The sequence below is a fragment of the Cheilinus undulatus genome, linkage group 12 (assembly GCF_018320785.1).
Source record: "Cheilinus undulatus linkage group 12, ASM1832078v1, whole genome shotgun sequence".
Lineage (NCBI taxonomy): Eukaryota > Metazoa > Chordata > Actinopteri > Labriformes > Labridae > Cheilinus > Cheilinus undulatus.
The window spans coordinates 25,909,042-25,933,529 of record NC_054876.1 but is presented as its reverse complement, the minus strand read 5'-3'; the positions used below and the strand labels follow the sequence as shown (position 1 = coordinate 25,933,529).

At 40.7% G+C, this 24,488-nt stretch overlaps 1 protein-coding gene across 5 annotated transcripts in view; it reads right to left on the bottom strand.

Moving 5' to 3' along the window:
• Positions 1-3,005: 3,005 nt before the first annotated feature.
• Positions 3,006-24,488, bottom strand: part of shroom1 (shroom family member 1) — a 42,465-nt gene continuing 20,982 nt past the window's right edge. For 3 of the 5 annotated variants that reach the window (XM_041801019.1, XM_041801017.1, XM_041801022.1), the window contains 9 exons: positions 20,839-20,879; positions 15,299-18,203; positions 14,990-15,176; positions 13,456-13,502; positions 12,378-13,007; positions 11,677-12,276; positions 8,989-9,097; positions 8,123-8,395; positions 3,006-5,624 (listed from right to left, as the gene is read on the bottom strand). In XM_041801019.1, coding sequence (XP_041656953.1) covers positions 5,370-5,624; positions 8,123-8,395; positions 8,989-9,097; positions 11,677-12,276; positions 12,378-13,007; positions 13,456-13,502; positions 14,990-15,176; positions 15,299-17,982 — 4,785 coding nt within the window. In that variant the 5' untranslated portion in view covers positions 17,983-18,203; positions 20,839-20,879 and the 3' untranslated portion in view covers positions 3,006-5,369. Of the gene's footprint in view, positions 5,625-8,122; positions 8,396-8,988; positions 9,098-11,676; positions 12,277-12,377; positions 13,008-13,455; positions 13,503-14,989; positions 15,177-15,298; positions 18,204-20,838; positions 20,999-24,488 lie in introns of those variants that run through there. The other 2 variants (XM_041801018.1, XM_041801023.1) reach the window with 2 other exon arrangements.

Sequence of the window (24,488 nt, the reverse complement as noted above, 5' to 3'; positions counted from 1 at the left end):
TAAATGCTGCGTTATTTTCATGCTAGCTGTAGCGGGCCGCACACCTTCCTAAAAGTTCAACTTTTGTCTCGTCAGACCACAGAATATTTCTCCAAAGGTCTTGGAGATCATCAAGATGTATCTTGGCAAATGTGAGACGAGCCTTTGTGTTCTTTTTTTTTGTCAGCAGTGGTTTTGGCCTTGGAACTCTACCATGGGTGCCATTTTTGCCCAGTGTCTTTCTGATGGTTGAGTCATGAACTCTGACCTTAACTGAGGCCAGTGAGGCCTGCAGTTCTTTGGATGTTGTTCTGGGTTCTTCTGTGACCCCCTGGATGAGTCATCATTGCACTCTTGGAGTCACTCTGGTTGGCCGACCACTCCTGGGAAGGTTCACCACTGTTCCCAGTTTTCTCCATTTGTGGATAATGGCTCTGACCATGGTTCACTAGAGTCCCAAAGCCTTGGAAATAACTTTGTAATCTTTTTCAGACTGATAGATTTCAATCACTTTGTTTCTCATTTGTTCTTGAATTTCTTTGGATCATGGCATGTGTTTTTTTTTTTTTGTTTTTTTTTTTTTTTAGATCTTGTAGCCTACTTCACTTTGTCTGACAGCTTCTATTTAAGTGATTTCTTCATTCAACAAATCTGGTGGTAATCAGGCCCAGGTGTGGCCAGTGAAATTGAACTCAGCTTTCCAGAAACTGTGGTTAATCACAGTTAACTCCTGATTTAACAAGTGAGGCAATTACTTTTTCACAAAAGGCCTGATAGGTTTGGATTTTTTCCCCCCTTAAAAAATTAAATAATCATTCAGACACTGCATTATACTTGGGTTGTCTTTGTGAAATTTAAAAACTGGTTTGATGATCCACTGTAGGTGGTGTGAAAGTGCTACAAGTGCTCAAGTCCAAGTCCTTATGCTGCCATGTAAGGAGAAGCAGTCCAGTGATTGAACTGATTGTTTAGAACAGCTGGTCCCAGACTTCAGTGTGCTTTGGCCCACTTTAAGACCTGAAAATCTCTTGGGGACCACCAAAACCTTTATGCAATCATTTAATTTCCAATTTATATTTCATAAACAGAGAATTTCAAAACAAATGCCTGGGTTCAGAGATGGTGAAGCCAAAAGCAGGTGTTGGCATAGTTATTCCATACAATTAATGAGTCACCAGCATTTATTTTTTCAAGCGGGCATCTGTGAAGACACATATATTTTCTATTCCAGAACAATCTCTTAAAATGTACACTGGCATGCTATAAACTCTTTCCTTGTAACGTTTATGCAGCAGGGTTTAATGCTTAATGGAGTTAATTCAGCACCAGTTAAACCATGACCCCGGTCCCAAGCTTAACAGGTACGTTAGACATTCTAGCTGTTTTTTTTTACTTTATGGACTTCAAAGACACATTTTAACGTGTAATCCAGTGTTTTATAATCATTTAAAACTTGATTTTAATATTCAAAATTATGTTCATGGTTTTCATATGTGGTAAAAGACCTCTCACAGCCAAGAAATTACTCAAACTTCCCGCTTTCATGGGTAAAAGGAGTAAAATGTACCAGCTGCTTGTGATCGAGCAATGAACAATATCTTACACAAATACCAGTCTTTTTTATAATAACATGTTCTAGCCTTATACAAAAAAACGTAATATCATTTGATATTCCATAGCCTAAAAGCCTAAAATCGTTATCAGCATTAAATTCTGGCTTTCACATGGAGTTTTTTTTTTTTTTTTCAAACTCCAAGCAGGCTTTCATGTGTTTAACACTGACCTGAGGCCTCCATCTAACCACTGTTTCAGCTTCAGCTGAGTCTAGATTAATAACAATAAATGATTTTTTAAGCTGTACATCAGGCTGCAGCATAACAAAATTTTAAAAAGTTAAGGGGTCTGCTTAGTTTCTGAATCCACTGTACCTTAGACCCACCACTGTTTAAAACCTGGATCACTGGGGCTCAGATGGCCAAGAGGTAAGGCCGTGCCCCACGTGCGCAGGTGGTCTGGGATCAAGTCCAGCCTGTGGCTATGTCTCTCCCACTCTCTCATCCCTATTTGACTATATCCACTGTCATGTCTCTCTAAATGAAGGCATAATAATAATATACCTTTAAAAAAAAAAAAAACCTGGATCACTAATCCTAGTTTAAACTATCTGTCCATGGCAGGCCAAACTAATATTTAGATATCTCCTTTCTTATTGTACTTTTTCATGAAACTGGCCTTTTAAGTATTGAGCTAAAAACGCAGGGGACAGAGCTTACTACCCTTTAAAATCAGCTCAGCTTACAGTTTTTGCCCGGATACTGTATTAGAATAATCTAAAAAATAAAAATTCTGTCCAAATCCAGCATTTTCTTATGATTAAACATACCGGTATTGATTTAAGAGACTTATCTAGAGCAGTTCTGTATGCAACAGGGTTACCACATTGTCCCAAAACTTTGTTGGGATAGCTGCAGAGATAATGAAGGCATTTACTTAAAAAGCTAAAAGAACTGGGTGGATGCTTAAAGGAAGTGCTTGCTTTTCTATTCGAAGATGTCATTTTCATCAGCCTCTTTCTGTACATTTCTCTTTAAAACAACACTCCTCTCACTCCTCTCTCATTATTTAATCCTTGAATTGATTTGTTTGTCCACAGTTGTTGGCAGTCATTTAATTTTAAGATGCAGTGTGCTGGTCTACCTGCAGAGGGCAGAAACGAGCTCTGATAGGAACATATTAAGGCATTCAAAATAAAGAACCTACAAAAGATGCCCCCTTCTTTTAGGAGATGATGGTGAAACTAAGCAAAATAAGGTATAGAATATCCAGTGATTCCTCTTCTAAAAGAATGAATATTTCAACAGCAGCTTAAGACAAAAATCTCCTATTCCATAAATACTTCATGTAGCGTATATCTGCAGCTTCATGTATAGTATGTAGTCTACACTTTATGCTCCTGTTCCAAATGCTTTTGACTTGTCACTGTGGGGACTGAAAGGAAAAAATGTACACTTGGAGGAGAGGGAGAGCTTAATTTATTCACAATATTACAAACATCATGGAATTTACAATTCCAAACAGGCACAAAAACAACTCAAACTCTCAAAACTGAAAGGAAATATAGCAGAAAATGTGGCTTCAGAAATGTCTCTGCTGTCATACCACCAACTGGGATCTTAAGACATCTTTTCATCCTCGTTTTAAAAAAAGTTCTGCACGTATTAATGTCGCACGCCACCAGTACTTGAAACAAACCCCTCGCCTGAAAAACAGCCACCCTTTTCCTGCGACCTTAACAAAATCTGCTTTGATTGAAAGACAGAAACAAGAAATGACTCAGGAATTTGTCAAATATTTGTTAGTATGCACACACAGCAAGAACTAAAAGGATTATTTCTCCATGTGCTGCTCCTTTGTGTGAGCTTTTCCCTCACTTTCTCCCCACTCTTTGCTTCCCTACTTCAAAATATTGGTCTTATGCATGCTTCAGGAATTCCAGCAGGCTGCAGGAAACAACATGAGTTTTTCTAACCCTTCAGCTCTGCGTCAGCACAAAGGCCAAAACAAACATACATTTGTTTAGCAAACTGAAACAGGCCGGACGTAAATCTTCAGAGAAATGCTTTGGGGGTGAAGGCATGGAAGGGATTCCAGTGTCTGGAAAAAGTTATTTGTCCTCTTTTTCTGACATCTTAGGTCACTGATTAAGTTATTTATGAGTGCGTAATAACTGCTAATGATGCTTTGTGGCATTAAAAATCATTAGAGCAACCCAAACACTTGGTGTGTTACTCTCAGTACAGCAAACCGGTTTAGCTTCCTGAGGGATGATAACATTTTGATCACATTAAGACGTAACAGGAGCTTTGTTTAAAAAGTACACAGCAAACACCAAGAGGAGTTCTGTCTCTGTTCAACGACTAATCTCTACGCACACATAGTTAAGACATTCATGATTCCAAGCAAAGACACACACACACAAACTGCACATGTAGAGCAGCAGCTCACATGACTCTAAAACAACTCTTTTAAGGTTAAAAAATTCAGTCAATAGAAATTAATACAGCAATAGAAGCTAATTTCATAGACGCAGTGATGTTTTCTTTTAAAAATAAGGGAAAATAACTTTATTCAAAGTGTTTTCAATAAGAACTTTTTGACTAGAGACAACTGTGTAAATTTAAATAAATCTAAAGGTTATGTGTGTCTAAAAAGGGGCTAAACAGTGGAGGTAGAGAAGAGAAAGTTAGTTTAAGACACCTGAAGTGAAGATTGTGGACTTACCCATACAAAAAAAGCATTTCAAGTATCACGTGTCACTTCTGCGACAAAGGGACATTGGGAGAAATAATTGTTGCTTACTTATAATCTGCTTTAAAGAGGTTTACTGCCTCAGTATGAGGAACCGTTCCAGCATGAAATCATCAAGACTTAATAACATTAAGCATGAAATAAGCTGGAAAAGAATTCTTACACATTCCTTAATGTTGCTGGGGTGTGCTCGTGTACCTTTTTCAGAACATTATTTCAACATTCCTATTCAAAGTGAAGAGAGAAATATTGTTTAAACGGATGGAGTAAGGCTTTCTTTCACTTGAGATTGAAACAATTGTGGTTTTGAATAAATGTGCATTCACGTATCATAACAAAGTGCTTTTCTTCATTCACCCTTTTTGGTTTTTAGTGCCTTAATTTGAAACATTTTTTATAAAAGAACATTATGAAAAAAGATTAAATCAACTACATCTATCGTACATTTTTTTTACTGACATGATACAGTACAGCAACCCCTTTCAGGCTACTCTCGTTTTACTGAAGTCTTCTTCCTGGTCAAAGTATAATCTTAAAGCTTATAGAAGGTTTCCTCAGGTGCAGATGCAGGGCTTTGAGCAACTATCATCTTTACGGAAAGTGAAGGGCAGTAGCTGGAAAACTAAAGAAGGACGCAAAGTTTCCAACCAGCAGCTCTAATGGAAAATGTTCTGCAAATATGAAGGCACGCAAAAATCCGTTCATTCCTCTGCTTAAAGTCAACGGAAACAAGTCCAAAATATTAGGAAAAGCTCTGCAGATTGTGCGAATGACAATGTGTGGTGATTAGATGAGCAGAGAAAGCAAGGAGCTTCAGTCTTTACAGTCTTAAATGCTCAGCTCTTGTTCGGCCTTTAGTTATGAAAGGAATGCAGACAGCAGTCAAACTCCTTTAAGCACAAAGACTAGGTGCAAAAATAACAGGCTGACTGGATCCACACATTGTGTTTTATAGTGTCTAAAAAGCACACCTAAAGGCCTCTGAATGTCCTTTTGAATGATTCACCCCTCCATCAGGGCAAGTCAAGAAAAAAAAAAAAAAAGAAGAAGAAGAAATCAGTGCTTCTGTTACTCCTGTCCTCTCACACATTCAGGCTGTTAGTAAGTGCCTCCAGCTGTTCCTCTCCCAGCCTCTGTTTCTCCTCCAGGTCCTTCTGCCTGATGAGCAGCGATGCCTTGGTCTGCACAAAGCGCCGGTAATCCTGCAGCTGCTCGGCCGACAACTGGCGGGACAGAAAAGTGGAGACCAGGTTCTCTCTCCGGTCCAGGTTATCTTTCAGGTCTTTGGCGTCCTCTCTCTGCTTGCACAGCAGGCGGTGGCGACTGTCCAGGGATTGCTGAGAGCAGAGAAAAAGAGAGAAGCAGATTTTAAAAACACCTGAGATAACTAAATGTTAAGTTTCTCTCTTTTTTACATTTTTTTTGCCTTAGTTTGGTGATGAATTCACATATTTAAGAGCATTACATCCATTCTGGTGCTACCAAGCAAAAAATGCAGAGACAGAATATGAAAGTACTGAAAGCAGAAAATCAGACTACTAGTTTTGTTGGGTTTTATTGACTTGAATCTAAATGTAATTTGTGCTCTGATGTGGCAGTGAAAGTTCAGTGGTCATGTGTCAAACAGCCACAGAAGAGGCAGTGCAGTGTTTCCTTGTGTCAACAGAGGGCAGGGTAGATACAAATGTCATCGAAACCGGGCTAGAGTTTCGGTGAGTCAGTGTAAATACCAGTGTTGCTGATAACAGCAAGAAAACAAATGAGCCTCTAACAAGCTCTGAGTGTGCAGCACGTTCCGCTGGGCTTTCTGCAAATGGAAAAACTAACAAGGAGCCCTTTCAGGGATCAATCCAAGAATCTAATGCATCCATGCAAACATAAACTGATGATGAAAATACAGGGATGCAAAATGAAACAGAATATTCAAAGCACAGAGTTCAGGTCTATGGATGATCATATTCAAGAACACATTTATGACTGCTTTAAAAACTAGTAAATAAAGTCATAAATGTTAGTGGAGATAGTTCCATGGAATTCATTCAGATGTACAATGATAATAGAAAATTATATCAAATTCTTCCTCATTGTTTCAAACCATTAAAATCAGCTATACTGTCAAACTGCAGTGTCTGGAATAACCCTTAAATGTCTGATAAATCATTTGGCTCAGACACAGATAAGCTTTAAACGGGTGATTAAATAAAGATAAAGCTGACGGCATTTTTTAAATTCCACAGAGTGAGAAACCTTGACTCTATTAAAGTCGCCCTTCAACTTTTCCAAAGTGGCGTGTTTGTTGTTCTAAAGCAAACAGAACAAGAGTATAGCTGAGGGCATGGGAGCAGCAACACACCTCTAACAGTCAAGCTTCATGTCGCCAGAAGCACTGGATGAGCAGCGGTGAATCATGAGAACCATGAGGAGAAATTATATATTCAAAATAATATCCCCCCTGCAGCACTCACTGACCGTGCAGTATGCTTTTACTCACATGCAATAGTGCGCTTGTGTGTAAACAACTCTAGAGGGAAGAGGCAGGAGTGTCATAACTGGAACACTTGCAGACGTATTACAGAACATCTGTAGATTTATTCAATTTAGCAAAACACTGATGCAGTTTACCAAAAACAAAATAGAGCAGTCAAGATTACATTTGTGAGTGATTCACAAATAAACTGCTCTCTTGCAAAAAGGGGGGGACTGCATGGAAAGGATGGATATTTTTAGATTTATTTATAGAATATTGTTAAAGATTTTGTGATTTCTTTTTAATTAAAAATGTTGGATTTCAGGGGGTTTTCATAACAATCCCTGTTGGTTAAGTGTTTAACCTCCTGAAACCAAAGCTTTAGTTTGGGGTGCATTTATTAGTTTCTCCCACTTATACGGAATATGTAGAGCCCTGATTAGTTAAAACACCAGCCTTGTCTTTGAACAGAAATTCTTGGAAAATTTCCTTTCCAAAATACACACAAATTCCCCAAAATGTCAAAGGAATTAACAACAGTTTCTCAGAAAAGTCTTTAAAACATCTATGAAGTAATAAAAATAAAAGAAACATCCAAACAAATTCCCTGAAAATTCTATGAAAAAATTTTGTACATTTGTATTTGGATAGGTTGTGTATTTCGATATATAGTGCTTGTACGGTTAATTTTCTAAAGTCTATTTATTGTTTATCTTATCCTATTTTTTATTCTACCCATTTCTTAACCAGTACACGAGTACCTAATTTTGTTCTTATCAGGTGTCATATGCTGAAGAATGACAATAAAGCTCCTTGAATTGTTGGAAATTCTTAAAAATTCAAAGTAAATTTCCCCCGAAAAAATACACAAACATATTAACATATCCCCTAAATTTCCATGGAAATTCTTGAAAATTCTCAGTCAAATTTCCAAAAGATCATAAATAAATGTCCCAGATTTCCATGAAGATGCCAAACAAATTTCCAAACAAATTTCCCCAAACATCCAAGCAAATTCCACAAAAAAAAAAAAAAAAATATCAAAGCAAATTTCCATGGAAATTTAAAATGTCCAAGAAATTTAAATTCCAAGAATATTAAGAATATTATTATTTTCTTGAGTTAAAGAAAGATTCCCTATTAAGTTGCAAAAAACAGGGACTTCTGAATGGGTAAATTCCCACAACAGTCCCTGAGCAGACAATTTTTTCAGGCTGTTTTTTTTTTAAATTATTTTTAATCACACAAAAACTGGAGAAAACTGTCTTGAGGATGGAGGTCTCTCTACAGAAGAGTTTGCTCTTGAAACAACCCCAGTATCTTTATCTATGAACCCACTGATCACTACAAAGCGTTTTGCCTCCTCACCTTCTCCTCAGCATCTGTGTGTTGGTCCACGGTGCTCAGGGCGTTCTGTACCCTGGCCAGTCGGGCAGAGAGGCATAGCAGCAGGTTGACCACCCTCTCCAGGTCTCCGATGAACAGCTTGTACCTTTCCAGCTCTACAGGCAGACAACGGTCACGGACGAGTACCTCCAGGGTCTCACCATGGGCCACGTTCTCCTTAATTTCTGTCTGGAGGATGTCACGCGTCTCCTTCAGCGATCGTAGTCGTGTCTCGATATGAGACACTAACAGACGCTGTTAATTGAAGCAGAGAGGATGTGTAAGAGATTTTTAAGCAATGATGCAGTTAATCAGATAAAAGTATTTAAAGGGAGTGTGTCAACCAGATAACCTAGTTTGTTTCAAATAAGAACATTTCACACAGATTTATTGCTATGGGCTCACAGAAAAACTATACTCCATTAAGAGAGAATGCTAACAGTAATAAGGAAGAGGAGGAGGCTATTTGCTGAGCCAAACATTAACTATGTGCGAGACACAGATAAGAGGCAGATGTTACATTATGTGATAAGAGACACATAACTATCCTGCGCTGAAATGAGTCCACTTAAGGCCAAATAGCAACAAGATTATATCAACATGACATCACTGCAGTATTAAAAGTTTGAGTTAAAAGTTATGTTTTCTTTCCTGCCACTCTGGACCAAAGCTATGATTATTTCTGACAAAAAAATGCATATTTTTTGTAAAGTTAAGCATTTTTTGGCCATGTCCTGCTCTTATTTTGCTTGGTTACAGCTTCTTTTTAATATTTTCCTGGTATACAAGTAAAGAACAACAATTTCTTGTCAGTTAACTCCCACTATTGTGCATAAATTAAGAATTACCTTCTTCTCAGTGATGTCAGCTTTGCTCTGCAGGTCTGAACACTGAGGGATGAGGCTGTCTGGAGCAGATGGACAAGCAGGTGGCACAGCCTCCTCAACTGTCCCAGCACTAGAAAAGAAACATGTGATTAGGTCAAAACAGCTTTCTTGCACTTTGCTGATGTAGCCAATGACACCTGTCATTACAATGGGACACATAAATACTTAGATTTTACATAATATACACTCTGAGCAAGGCACAAGTGTTAGTTACATATTAAAATACTCTGAAATGTACCCGCACATTCTTTACGTATCTGCAGTGTGCTTACACTGGCAGAAACTGGAGTGTAGGTGCAGCAGTAAGCAGATAGCCAGGTGTGTCTCTGACTGTGATGCAACAAAAGGTAACAGAGCACTAGTGGAGAACGTCTTTGGCAATAAGAAATCAGTATTAAGTTTCATAGAGGGCAATAACACTTGGAAATTCAAGATGTGAGTGAGATGGAGCATCTTTTTCCATCTACATGGTTTACCTGTGTAGGTTAAAGGACTATGTTACTCCATTAAAAATGGCAACTAGAATTTCTCAAGGGTGTTTAAAGCAAGTCTAGTTATCTTGTGTTGTTAGTGATTTCTTACTAATTTCGTTTTGAATTTCAGTAATATTATTAGACATATGAACCTAAAACCTCTAAAACTGTCAAGTAGAGCTGCATGTGTAAAAATGAACTGCAAAATTTTTCATCCCACAACTTTCCTGCTAGCTCCCTTGCAAACTTTCTAATGTATATTTGGGGAGAGCCGTTGTGTAATTGAGCTGGAAATATTCAGGAAAATTCACAACGAAGTGTGAAAGCTGTTGGATATTTTCTAAAGTGGATTTAGAAAGTATTCAGACCCCCTTATGTTGCAGCCTGATGCTACAGTTGAAAAAATCATTTTTAATCTCCCTAATCTACACTCAGTACTATGGATGAGTATCGAAATGGAAATGGTACCAGTACCAACCCAACCCATACCTCCTGGACCGAATGACAACACAGATATGGATACTCCATTTTGATACCTTGCCATCCCAGTGCAACTCAATGTCACCTACAATTAAAGGCACTCTCCACTTTTCTTATCCCATGTTCTATTGGAGTCTTTAAAGATATTTCAGCCAATCATCTCGATATCCAGAAAACTGTTATTCTCCCACTGTCTTTCAACACTTTTTTTCCCTCAAAAGTTTTGGTTTAGGCACCATTTTGCAAATCAAATTTATTTAAAAAAAATAAAGAAATATCACATTGACATAAGTATTCAGACTCTTTGCAAAAACACTTGAAATCACCATCTTCGTTGAGGTGTTTCTATACCTTCATTGGAGTCCACCTGTGTTAAATTTTATTGATTGGACATGATTTGGAAAATCTCCTACCTCTCTAAAGAAGGCCTCACAGCTGACAATGCATATCAGAGCAAAAACTAAGCCATGAGGCCAAAGGAACTGCCTGCAGAACCCAGAGACAGGATCCCTGCAAGGCACAGATCTGGGGAAGGCAACAAATACTGCACTGAAAGCTCTCCCAAGAGCACAGTGGCCTCTGTTATTCAAGAACTGGTCACCTGGCCAAACTGAGCAACTGGGGGAGAAGGGCCTTAGTAAGAGAGGTGACCAAGAACCTGATAGTCACTCTGACTGAGCTCCAGGGATCCTGTGTGGAGATGGGACAAAGTTCCAGTGGAACAAACATCCCAGCAGCTTTCCTCTGATCTGGGCTTTATGGCAGAGTGGCTAGACAGAAGCCTCAGGTCAACACAAATCACATGAAAGCCAAAAAAACTCCGTGTGGAAGCTTTTGGAAGAGTCCTGGTTGTACCAAACTTCTTTCATTTGAGAATTATGGAGGCCACTTACTTTTGTAGCCTTCCCTAGATCTGCACCTCGCAACAATCCTGTCGCTGAGCTCTGCAGACAGTTCCTTTGACCTCATGGCTTGGTTTTTGCTCTGATATGCATTGTAAGCTAAGAGGCCATCTAAAGAGGGGTGTGTGCCTTTCCAAATCATGTCCAATCAAATTAATTTTGGACAGGTGGACTTCAATCAAGGTGCAGAAACATCTCAGAAAAGATCCAGAGAATTACAAGCTAAATTACAATTACTCATTATCATAATCATTACAATTACAAATACAATTACTAAGCTAAATTGCAAGCGTTTTTGCTAATGATGGGGTACTGAGTGTAGATTAAGGAAAATAAAAATTTTTTTTGGACTGTAGCATCAAAGTGCAATATAAAACCACTGAAAAAAGTGAAGGGGGTCTGAATACTTTCTGAATGCACTGTATATCATGCAACTATTGTGCTAGGGTGTGATCTTCGGCCATGTCAAAAATGTTTCAGAACTTTTACTGCTCTCCAGTTTAGGGTTTTCCACTACTGTGGATATGTCTAGCAACACACAACACTAATATTAAGTCATTAGAGTGCTGGACTTCACTTTGTCCACCATCTTGGATTTCTGCAGTTTCCTCTGCAGTGTTATTTTTATGTCCTGCATTGTGAAACCTTCCTACCTCCCTTCTGAAAGGGAAAACTGTGTGAATAACTTGTTCTCACATGATTCAGGGCTAAAATGTTTGCAACAGGTGTATAAAATTCTTATTCTTCATGTGAAAACTAGTGGAAGTTTGAGGACAAGAGAGACAAACATTCACCTTTCAGAAGCTCCTCTTTGCTCCTGTTTCTTCTTGTAGTGCTCCTCCATTAGCAGAGTATCCTCTGATAGCAGCTGCTCCATCAGCATTAGGGCTGTCTTACGATTTGTCAGCGGGTAGAGCACTCCGACCAGCGATTGGTCAGCTTTCACCACTGCTTCTACGAGCTCTTCCCACTTAGGTTGCTCAGTAGGCCTCTCTTGGCTCTCCGTCTCTCCCTCGGGTGTCCCCCTCTCTTCCAGCTCCTGGTTCTCTTTCAACTTCTCATCTTCTGTTTCTGGATATTCCTCCTCTTCCACCTGCTGAATGATGTCTGTGTCAGAGACAGAGGTGCACGGAGACACAGAGATTTTATTTGTCTGAGTTTGAGTGGCTGAGCTGGTGGAGTCCTCATCAAAAACGTCGTCTGTCAGCCGCAAGTTCTGGACTTCCTCTTTGAGCTCTTCTTCTGGGGGGACGATCCACAGCGATGGATCTGTGGTGACGCCACAGCTCAGAGACACTTCATGGTTTGACTCGGCTGGTGGCGCTTCACCACTCGGTTCGTCCACTGACTGCTCTCTCTCTGTTCCAGCCAGAGGAGGAGGAGAAGTCCCAACTCTGTGGGAGGTTAAAAAAACATATGGTTTGAAATCAACACCTGGCCAGAGTTGTATTTGTGCAGAGGAAAAATGCTCCTTTGTTGTTGGGTCTAAACTTACCTGGAGCTTGGCCTGCTCTCAAAAGGTAGCTTTGTCTGTGTGGGGGTGGATGATGTGGATTTGATCTCTCCCTCACTAGTATCTGGACCTCTGGGGGAAGGTGGGTTAGATGAAGTCTCACTGGGTGACCTGCTGGTTTCGACAGGGCCGTGAGAACCAGGAGAACCTGAGCGAACCCTGGCCCGGGAAGAGGAACGAGAAGCGGGGGAGGTGGATCTACTTGAGTTCCTTGTTCCTGCCAAGGTGTCCTGCTCTGGTTCTGAGTTCTGCTTCAACAGAGACTTTTTCTGGGTTTGGTTTTGTGTCTGTCCCTGAGTTTGCATCAGACCGACTTTCGCTCCAGCTGGCTCTGGTACATGTTCCTTCCTCCTCCCTCTGTCCTGTCCCTGAGCTTCTCTGACTTCAGCAAAGAATGAGACACTCCTTTTGTCTCTGTCCAGTCCTGGTCCAGATGAATGCCTGGAGATCTGATCCAGCTGCTCAGAGCTTTTACTCAAGGCTGATAGTCTTGTTAACTTTGATGACCCGAGCTCTTCCATGGACTTCCCCCTCTGTGCAACTACACGAGCACGCTGCTGGACCTCTGTGATTGCCTCTGTCAAGGAATCCGCTGTATTGTTCATCTGGGAACTGGCATTTACATTCAGTGGTTAGATGTGGAACAAAGGCAACTGAATCATGAAGACTGTGATTAGCATATACAGTGTTTTCTTTCATTAAAAAAACAATCAAATTTAAACTTGTAATGTCAAATTTTTAAACTAAATTAAATCTGAATGTACACTGGCTTTGTAAATATTTCATTTAAAATTGATATTAATATGATTTACCTTCAAATCAAGCTCTAGTTTGGCAAATAGAATGGTTCAGTGAATTATTCTTAATTTTCCGACAATGCATAAATCTTTTTAGAGGAATGTTGCTTTGTCTGAGCAGGTGGGTTTTGACTTTCCTGTGCAACAATAACTCACGTGGAGATTTATAGCTCGTGCCACAGCGCACACAACACTGACCTAATACTCCACTGACCTAAAACCAACAAAAAATGTCCCAATTTTTTTGAAGTCCTGGTACATACCTCCAGGTTTCCATAGTATTAACAGGTAATGGATCCTTCTCGATTACCTGTAGAGGAAGCAGCATATGAATTACACATGTAAAAGCATTCTCAAGGATGCAGCAGTAAAAGATATATAGTGCCTTTAAGAAGTATTAACCCCCTTGGATGTTTTACCCTTTAACTGGTTTTATAAACCAATCACGGGCAATATAGATTTTGTCATTTTAGACAAAATAAAACGTCTTTAATGTCAAAGTGAAAACACATTTCTACTAAGTAATGTAAATCAAATTGGAAAAAAAATGTAATGTAAAAAATGACTGCATAAATCTTTGGCTGCAATCACAGCACTGAGTCTGTGTGAGTCAGTCTCAATCAGGCTTGCACATCTGGACACTTCAATTTCACTACATTCTTCTTTGCAAAACTGCTCAAGCTTGAACAGCCCTTTTCAAGTTCTCTGTTGGATTGAGATCTGGGCTTTGACTCGGCCCTTCCAGAACACTCTCCTTGTTGTCTTTAAACTATTTCTGTGTAACTTTCTCTGAAAGGTTTGGGTCACTGTCTTGCTGTAAAATAAATTGTCCCGTGAGTAGTAGTGCTCTTGCACACTGAATAAGAATGTACTCAAAGATTTTCCTATATTTTGCCACATTCATTTTACCTTTTAGCTTAACTATTTTACTTTCTATGTTCAGCTGCTAAGAAGCATCCCCACAGCATGATGCTGCCCCCATCATGCTTCACAGGGATGGTGTGTTTGTGGTGATGTGCAGGGTTTGGTGTCTGCTAAACGCAGTGTCTTGGCTGATGGCAAAAAAATACCATTTTGGTCTTATCAGACAAAATCATCTTCGTCTACATGACCATGGAGTCTCCCTCATAACTTTTGTCAAACTCTAATTTAGATTTCAACAATACCACTCTCCCACAAAGCTTTGACATGTGAAGAACCCTTGGCAAGAGTTGTTGTATGTAGAGTTTCTCCCATTTGTAATTCCTTCAGAATAGTAACAAGTGTCCTGGTGGCCACAGGTGTCCTGGTGGCCTCTCTCATTAGTCTCCTTCTTGCATGGTCACTGAAGACAGCCTGATCTAGGCAGATTTACATATTTGCCATATTCCTTACATTTCTTGATGATGGATTTAACTGCACTCTGGGGGATGCTCAGTGCCTTGGAGTTTTTTGTATCCATTCCCTGACTTATACTTTGCAATAGCCTTTCCTCTGAGTTACTTGAGTGTCCTTCTGTCTTCATGTTGTAATGGTAGCCAGGAATACTGATTAACCAATGGCATCAATTGGCTGGACCGCTGTTGAATTAAATTAGTCACTTTAAAGGGGGTGAATATTTATGCAGTCACTTATATTATTTTTATTGAATTGACATTACTTTGTAAGAATTTGTTTTCTCTTTGGCATTAAAGAGCTTGTTTTATAATTTTTGGCAAAAAAAAAGACAAACTCTATTGACCATGACTGAAAGTGTGAAACATCCAAGGGGGTGAATACTCCTTATAATGCACTTCACCTCAGTTGAAGAAGGCTTACCTGAAATGCATGTGGTGTAGATCTGGATCTATTCCTGATAAAACTGGGCACGTCAGACTGGTCTAAGAGACTCTCCACTGAAGCAGATTTCCCCTGAGATGGACCATGACTCTCTCTCCATCTGGGCTGATTGGAATGGCCAGCATACTGGCCTGAGCAGGACTGAGCTGAGAAGAACTGGGCATACCTAAATAATAAAACATAAGGTAACATAGCATAGCATAGCATGACATGACACAGAATTTCAATTTAATGCATCCAACAATAAAAATATTTAACAAGCTCTCTGGATCTGCCTTTCTTTCATACCTGATTGAGCTGGTGGAGGAGTCCAGGATTCGTCCTGCAGAGTGGGGTCTGTGGAGTTTCTTCTTAGTGTTTTTGCCTTCCTGGTTTCCTGATAGAGGCCTGGGACCCCAGTCAAATGGTTTCTCCCCAAGAGAATGCCTCTGTCTTGATGGAGTTGGTACCTGAGGCACTGGCTGCTGTGGTTCTGCCACTTTCTGACCTGTCTTACGCTCCATGTACTCCACCAGGGCTTTGTGTTGCAGATGTTTTAGGTTTGTCTTTGAAGCACTGGAGGCTGAAAGGGCCCGACCTCTCATCTCAAAAATCTTCCTACGAGTTGCGACCAGTCCCTGCTCTCCCTGAAGCACACGGTCCTCTTCTTCGCATTCAGCTGCGAAAAAGTTGTCATTTTCGTTGCCAAAGGAACGACAAGCGGAGTGGACTGGGGCGCCACCAAGCTGGTTGAGTTTCTCTGGTTCAGAGTAGCACATCTTCTTCTGCTCAGGAGTCAACCGCCTTCTGCCTCCGATACGTGCTACCTGAGGCTGTGCAACATTAGGGGATTTTCCATTTTCCTTTTCAATCTCTTTATCCACCTCCCTGTGGCTCTCACTGATTTCATCTTTTATACTGCCCTTCTCTGTTTCTTCAGAAGTCAACGAGGGAGTGATCGTTTCTGTAGATGTCTCAGAGTCCTGTGAGGGGGAGAAAGCGTGGATCACAGTAGGCCTCAACTCAGGTTTTTGCCTCAAACGGTGAGGCCATGACAGCTGCAGGTCCCTCCTTTTAAATGAAGTCTCCCTTAGGACTTTAGACTGGGCGTCCTTTAGCTTTTCTTTGTAGTACTTTTTAAATGAGTCGTCCAGGGTGTTACAAGCACTAGAGACAACATCCCCTTTATCAGCCTTGCTTGTATCAATTTTTTGAGCTCTCTCTTTATTGTTAACTGCCATATCTTTGTGTCCTATTTTGTTTTGGATAGTCTCTTTGCCTCTTGTACTGAAATCAGCTGTATTTTTAGGCTGTAATGCTGCCCTACTGGCTCCAGTGAGATGGTACAGAAGAGGGGTTGTTTCTTTGTTTATCCTCTCACTGGCTACATCTGCCAAAGGCTGTCGTTTCCCTCTCTTTGCCTTGTCCTCTTTCTTTGCATGGTTGACTTGTTCATTGCTTATCAGTGTGGGGACCTCCTTTGATTTAATCACTAAATTTGGCAGACCGTTTCTTTCAGGTCCACAGTAGAATATGGGGTTGTTGGCAGTGTGGCGGCCAATGTCTCGACTATGCATCATATCAATATCTTCCAAGGCATCAAAGCTTTGAGATGACTGCATTGAGGCAAGAGATAACCTACGGTTCTCCTGATCCTGGGTCCTGGGCACAGAATGATAAGCCTCTTTGTCATCTGAAATCATCATGCCACTAGAAGAACGAGAGCTCTCTTGGAGAGGTCTGAACAAACTGTCCATTGTGCTGTGGCATCTTTCTTTTTCTCTTAGGCTGTGTGTCTCTAATACAGTAGAGCTCTCACTCCCAGCCTCAGACCCACACACTGATGCAGAGTGTGTCCTCATACTGGATTCAGACGGCTTACAAACTCCTGTGACAAAGTAGAACTGACCCTTATGCTGAATGCTGCTGTTGATGAAACTCTGGCTGGAATTCCAAGGGCTTGCAGCTCGGATTGGCTCTGAACTAACCCAGTCGTCAGCTGAGTGTGCTCTTTTACGCTGGTTCTCAAAGCGGCTGCTGCTACCACTGGGCTTGTTTTGATGGTTTACATTACTTCCAGCATTGCTTGAGGGCTGTGTGGGCTTCAGGTGGTCAGGCTGGTTCGTGGCACGGGGAGGTGATCGGCTTAAAATGTTTGCTGACTTCTGCTGCTCAGAGGTGGATTTGTTGTCTGTGATGAAAAGGTATTCTGGGTTAAACTGCTGGTTCACCCTGGTCTGATCATGAGGCTGGAGGTGGGGACGGTAGACTGGTAGCTGCTGGGCCTGTGTTTGCTGCTGCTGAGAGCCCCTCCAAACTGAGAACACAGGGTCTGAGCTCGAGTTCCCTGTATCTGGGTTAGCTGTCTCAAGTCTTGGGGTGGTCAGACCATGGGGATGTTGATGTAGTCGATTGTTGGGTCTAGGCTGTTGTTTAGCTTGTGGCTGCTGGCTTCGAAACTCAGTGTCTTGCTGAGGAATCCTGCTGTTTTCTAAGTTTTTTGTGGCAATGTAACTGTCCATGCGTGCTGGGATTGGAGGAGGACGGACAAGATGTACATCTTGCTTTGACAGTGCTTTGTTGTTGGTATGGAAACTATTATTGCTGTTGTGTATGTTTACATTGTTGTTGGTACTGTTGCGATACTGCTGTGAAATGGCTTCAACAGAACAATACAGCTGGTCCATGGTCTTTGAGTCAGATTGCAGAACCTGGGTCGGATGGTAGAAGGACTTCACATACTTCAGATCAGCATAATGGCTGAAGTGGCTGGACTGTAGGTCTTCTGGGAGAAAGGGAGAGGGGTAGTCTGGGGCATTAGACCCACCGGAGAAGGAGCTATAAGCAGAGTCTCCTTTGCCGTGTTGGTGATGGGCAAGTTGGTCGGCAATGCTGCTGTTGGACTTAGCTGGGGAGAGCCGGCTGACAGAAAGGCTCAGAGGATGCAGGTCCACGTTGCTCATTCTCTCAAAGTGGAAGTTGTAGGAATCCATGGAGGACTGGGACGGATGGCAGGAAGGGAGGGGCAGAGTTTGGAAGTGTGTGGTACTTGTATGTGTGTTGACGCATGTGTCTTCCTCTTTAGTTGAGCAGGAAAAAAATTACCACAAACACATTTGTATCAGGTTTTCTGTTATTCTTTTGGCTAATTAGGTCATTTTCCTGCCTTTTTCTGTTTACTCAAAGCCTCTTGAAGTGGTTCTTTCAGCAGCTCCTGGGGGAGAAAGCACACACATAGCAGTGAGTGGTTATCAGACTGAAATCTTGACTTAGGACTCACGCTTCAGTCAAACATCTGTGCCAAATGGATGCTCAAGAGTGAATGGTTTGTGTTCAAACACAAGTGACTAGCCAAGTCTCACTGCCTGCATAGACATGACAATACAAAAACACACCTGTTTGTGTTCGATTGTCAACTTGGTATGTCCACTAGGTTAGCAAACACAGCTCATACTTAACGTGGAGAATAAAAATCCCCCATATAGAATCTGGCTGTTTGCATGAATGAAAAATTCCCAACAGCTGCATTTGCTAAAATATCAATGGGAATAAAACTGAGTGGTGTTTCTGTCAAATACCATTAAGATGTAAGAAAACAGTAACTCAGCAGAGAAAAAACTTTGCCTGGCATTTCTAGGTCAAATTCTTTTTGCAAGAAATGTTGCACCATCTGCTAGAAGCTGTAAAGACAAATCATACACCACTTGACTTGAAAAAATGTGTTTTTCTTCTTTCCAGTATAGAACTTCACAAATAAGTGGGGCTGCTGGTGCCTCAACACTGAGGAGAAAATATTTTCACTGCCTCATTTTTGACTCGAAATACATTTTTAACTTATTGTCTTTTTAGTAGCTTTGTTCTAAAATTTCATACAGATAGCATATCTATCAGACAGTACTTTTGAAATTTTTTGAAACTTTATTCAGATGAAGGATCATTGTTGTTTTTATTATTCAGATAAAGGTTAAATAGTTGCTAATGTACTGGATGTAGCCAAACATCACAGTAGCACAGTAGCACAGTACAGTACCAATATCATCATTTTGTTTTGCCTGTCTAAGATTTTAAAGGCTGAAAACCAGATTAACTTTGTATCAAAGAATCTTATATATGGCACAAGCGTACATCAAACTTTGCCTGGTTTTTAGTAATCAGTGCACACTTCAAAAAAATTTTTAGCTACAGCATCTTGTAAAAAAGTCCTATGGTTTTAGTTGAAGTTAATGTCTGTCTTCAGTTTGGTTTGTAGATTTGTAAAGAGACCTTTTAAAGTAGGTTGTCTGTATCAGCAGGGCCTCTAATTAAGGGTCTTGAGGTTTTTCGGTGCACATTGCAGCACATGTATCAAAAAATGTCAGGAATTCCATAAGGAACTACGGAGATCTGGGGGGATTAGTCATGTGAAGAATAAGGATATTATACAGAACAGTGACCCCTAAGACTTGTCTACTTTTTCCCCAAACATTCAGCGATATTAAAGATTTTTAGGTTATCTGGGAATCATAAGGGTGAAGTACTGTTTGACAGAAGGTGTGCTGTTTCTTAAGTCCCCTGGATATGTTGTCCTTTACTTTAAAGGAAATTTTTATTTCCCACAGAGACACAGCAAAGCTAATCATACCTTCAAATATTTTCAAGAATTACTTTTACACTGGTCTTCAGTCCTTCATAATAAATCAGCTCTAGCACTGAATTCTCCATTTTGAATTTTTAATGTGACAGTCTTAAAATGACAGTTAACATAAGATCTTCTTAAAACATATAAGTCTTGGTTGTCTGAAACATATCCTGGCCATGTTCCATACATGCTTGTGCAGTTCTGTAGATATGTAAAGTTTCTGAAACTTAATAACCTACATTTTTGTTACATGAGGAAACTTAGTGTCATCGTGAGCTATCCAAAATAACATCTTCAGTGCAGACACTAGTCCCAGCAGGTTAATGATGGGTTTACTTTGGACTTTGATGTCAATGACAGAGTAAAAGTAGGCCTTCTCATGACCTGCATACCTATCCAGGACTTTGCCATCAAATAAAGCTACAAACCTGTCATGCGTAAACAAACCTTAATGAAGCCATTATAACAATGAAAGGACAACCAGTTAACCAACCCTGTCATGACACAATTAAACTTGGCCCTTTAACCTGATAGCAGAAATGTCACACCCATTATGAATCAGGTGATTTTGTTCCTTTTGCCTTGTCAGCAAAATTATTCTAACATGCAGATATCAAAATCCAGGCAGCGATCAGTAATGACGTAACTCTGACTAACAACTAGAAACCCTTCTGTTAAAATAAAAATCCAGGCAAATCTTTTCGCACAGCAGAAAAAAGCTGAATCAAAGCAGATCCTAGGTGGTCGTTTTGCATACACAAAAAACCCATCACCAAAAAGCCTTTCAAACTACAGTACTAGGGGGATTCTATGTATTTATGTAGGGCCTTCTGATCTGTGGTGTGATTCTATGTGTGTGAGGTTCCAAGCCCTCCTCTTCCCTCTGTGAACAGAGAGAGAGGCTCCCAAACAGGGGGGCACTCAAGTGGAAGTGATGGAGGGGACAGGCAGTGACAAAATGTACAGAGAGGGAAGAGGGAGGGGAGAGGAGGGTGAGGCAGAGGGTGACCGGCCCAGACAAATACCCTCACACGCAAACTACAACAACAAGAGACAAGAAAAGTGAACAATGACAGCAGGGCAGGAAAGCTGGACACAAGTTAGAAGGCTGGAGCAACAGTCACAGGGCAGACAGGGAACGACTCACACACCGGCTACTTGTAGAAATATTTTCATGGAAGTTTTAAAACTGAAGAGAGCACTTTAGAAAGACAAAGGTGAAAAAACTCACCCAAACTTTGAGTCCAAGTCCCTGACCTTTCTGATTTCCATCTGAAAAAGAAAACAGCTTCCTTAGTTTCAGTGAAAAAGAGGATTTCTTGAAAGATGTCTATCCTTGTTTGTTATTCAGAATATGTTTCTTCCTCCAAAGAAGGACCGCACTGAGTAACCAGGAGAGCTACATATTAGAGGGAAGACTTCTAGTGAGTCCCTTCTCCCCCCACCAAGACCCGAGGCTGCCCAGTGGGAGCCACTGATTGGCCAGCCGATGACATCCGGCTCTCCGATGCACAATGCAGAGGGAATATTTCACTGCTGCAGCTAGATAGCTGTTAGTGCTGCCGGCCGCCTGAACAACAGAGAGAGAAAGAGAGAGAGAGGGAGCGAGAGAGAGAGAGAGTGGGGAGCAAGAAAAAAAAAGGAGGCCTCGCATTCCTGGCTGGCTTCAAAGACGGAGCAGAGCTGGGCGCCATTCATTCCCAAGGCCCTGAGCCCTGCACATGGAGACTAACCAAAGCAGGAGGGGGTAGTAGAGGTGGTGTTGGAAGAGTGGTGGATGTATGGGTGACCAATCAGTCTCCCCAAGTCAGAAATATCATATATCCACTACAAAAAATTATGACTTTTCTTCTATTTTAAACATCTAAATCCACCTGGGAACATCAAAAATTTTGGGGGTGGGGGGTGGGGGGAGTGGACAGTTGTTTATAGGACAAAAGAGGAAGCAATAAGCCAAAAGATCTGAGAACTTGTGCATTATTTGATCTTACATTACCCGGTTCCCTTCAAGTTTAGAAAAGATTCTGTCCAAATCAGAATTCTAGTCTCAATTTGGAAATCTAAATCCAAAGCTGGCAAAAAGCTTCAAGGAAAATTGACATTTCTTTCTTATTTTGATCATGAAAGGAAATTCTGAACATGAAATTCTATCTCTGAAATTATTTTTAAAATCAGAGATAATTGCAGGATAAGTCATCACCTCCAGCCAAATGTATTACTGTGAATTATCTATATCTATAATATGACAACTGTGTATAACTTATCTAATGATTGTATCAATACTAAGCAGATGACTATAGTGATGAAATATGAATAAATATAGCCTGGTTCAAAAAAGAACTTTTGTCTGTACTGGTTAAACCTTTCAGGAATTATTTTTAAAAGAACTCATCCATTTGTATCATATTGTGTGACTCATCAGTTTGACAGGAGGCTTAAGGCCGACCTCAGCTCCTCTCCTTTGTCCGTCTCTTCTTAGATACAGTGTGAAACGGCATTCCTAGGGTGGCTATCGCCATTGTTGGATATCATCACGAGAAACTAGTAGATGACAACATGAAGACAACATGTTTTAAGAAGTTTATGAGCAATAAAGTTCAGTGGTTAGAGTGCATGTCCCATCTTAAGGGGCTGCAGTCTACCATGCAGTAGCCTCAGGATCAAAACCAACCCCTGCCTCTTTTTCATTTGTCATCCCATCCCACTTCTTATCTTCTTTCTTATCTTGCCTTAGCTGCCCTATCTAATAACAAAAAAGCCTTAAAATAACCAAAGAAAACTCAGTTACCTTATTGTAACTTCTCAGCTTAACAGGTTAACAGGTTTAGCATTAAAATGATTTACTTTAATACACTATCCAGACATGTTTACAAGGGTCCTCCATAACAACATGCAACACGGACGTGTCAGCTAGGATAAGCTCATGACAACTTTGTGCCTGACAACTGAGCTAAGTGCTATTCTTATGCCTCTTAAGTTTGCCTTAAGACTTGTAAGAATGTAAAGACCATAAGTTTGAAAACATCCTATGGGGTCAGGGAATTACTCAGAAACATTTTCTTTAACAAGATTGGATTTATAAAACGAATGAATGAGAGAACAAGAGGAGAGGATACAGGGCTGTGTGAAATTGTTCCTGATTTTTTTTTTTGCGGGGGGGGGGGGGGTTCATGGTGATTATGTGTTCCAACGTGACCTTCACCATGCAGCCATGACACTGGACCACCAGGCACCTTAAAACTGACGGCAAACTTAGATGGAAAGATAGAGTAAGAGACAGGGATGGTAAAAGATGCAACAGAAAACATAAAAATGGAGGCACAGTATGAGCTGCATAGAAAGGAAGGAGAGGACAAAATCAGGGACTAGACAGCTGATGTCACAGTAGCTGGCATATAACCTAACATGCCAGACCCAATAAGCTTGTTAGCCCTGATGGCCCTTCTAAATCTGGTGATGAAGATGATAAGTTGATGGACCTCCCTAACCTCTGGCTGAGGAGCTTAATGGATTGATGAGCCATGTTTCTACAGTCAAAGATTACCACAACCACTTGCAGTGATGCTAAATGACAAAAAATGCATTGACAAAATCAGGGGTGTCCAAACTTTTCCCACTGAGGGCCACATACAGAAATATATAAGGATGTTGGGGCCATTTTAATATTCACGTATGTAGGTTAAGACATGCTTAGTGACCGAGTATGCCTAAATGGTTAGATCAGTCAGGAAACACATGGTTTTCTGCTATAAATATTTCTTTATCAGCATTTATTATAGCTCTTATTGCCTACATGGAAAGCATCAACCATCCTGTTCTTCCTATGCCGATAAGGAAAGCCTAAAGCAGGGAGGGAAGCATTAGAAACCCCAGAGCAGAGCAGGTATCAATGACAACTAAAAGGCATTTATTAAGTCAGAGGCAGAATAAAAGAGGAGCTGGGGTGGAAGAGGGTTGCAAAGGGAGCGGCAAAGCGTGGCCAGCCTGAAGCAGTTTAAATAAGGCAGCATGAGAGCATATAGCGTGCTCAGAGCAAATAGACAATCATTTCCAGACTTATGGGGATGCCAATCAGATCTCAGGGGGGCCTGTTTGGCTCTAGCTACCACTGGCTCCGCCCCTTGAATGTTATTGCTGCTACTGGCAAGATATTGTTATTTTTTTGGTTGCCAATATGTTTACCAAAGTGTTGTTTCACTTTAATCACATCAATAAATTCTTCTTGTCCAGATGTTTGTTAACAGAATTGGCATGGTTGCGCCACCCTATGCTAAGACTCTTATGTACAGCACGGTTTCGCACAAGTTTCATGTTCAAATGTGGGCCATATTTCATGTTATTTCCAGAGTCTGCTGTGGGCCAATCAAAATTGGACCCCAGGCCATAGCGTGGACACCCCTGGACCAAATTTTCTACAAGCAATGGAAAAGTGAAAAAGCAGCCTAGTGTGAATCTTGAGGGTTTTCTTCTACTGTTACTGAATTATTCCATTTAAATGTGTGTTTCTATTAAACACAAACTAGAGCTGTGCAGCAAAATTAATAAAGATGTTCATGCTCTGCTGAAAGAAAATGAGTGCACATGAATCAAAATATATTTTGTTCCTTTCATCTGGAGTGGCGGTGGGCTGGGGTACCAGAATGACGCACCATTACCTATGTTGTAATCTGGTACAGCAGGTATCAGATGTGTTGGTACCAGATGTTCATTCTCATCCCTACATCAGACACTGCTGACCTTGGCTGATCTAATAAAGTCAAAATGGTACCAAATGAGGAGCCGTTTGGGAGCTGAAAGAGCCATCTCTTATGACTTATGTAAGCCAAATGATCTGGATCACTAAAATTCTCTATCACCTTTTTGTGAAACTATTGCTCAGTA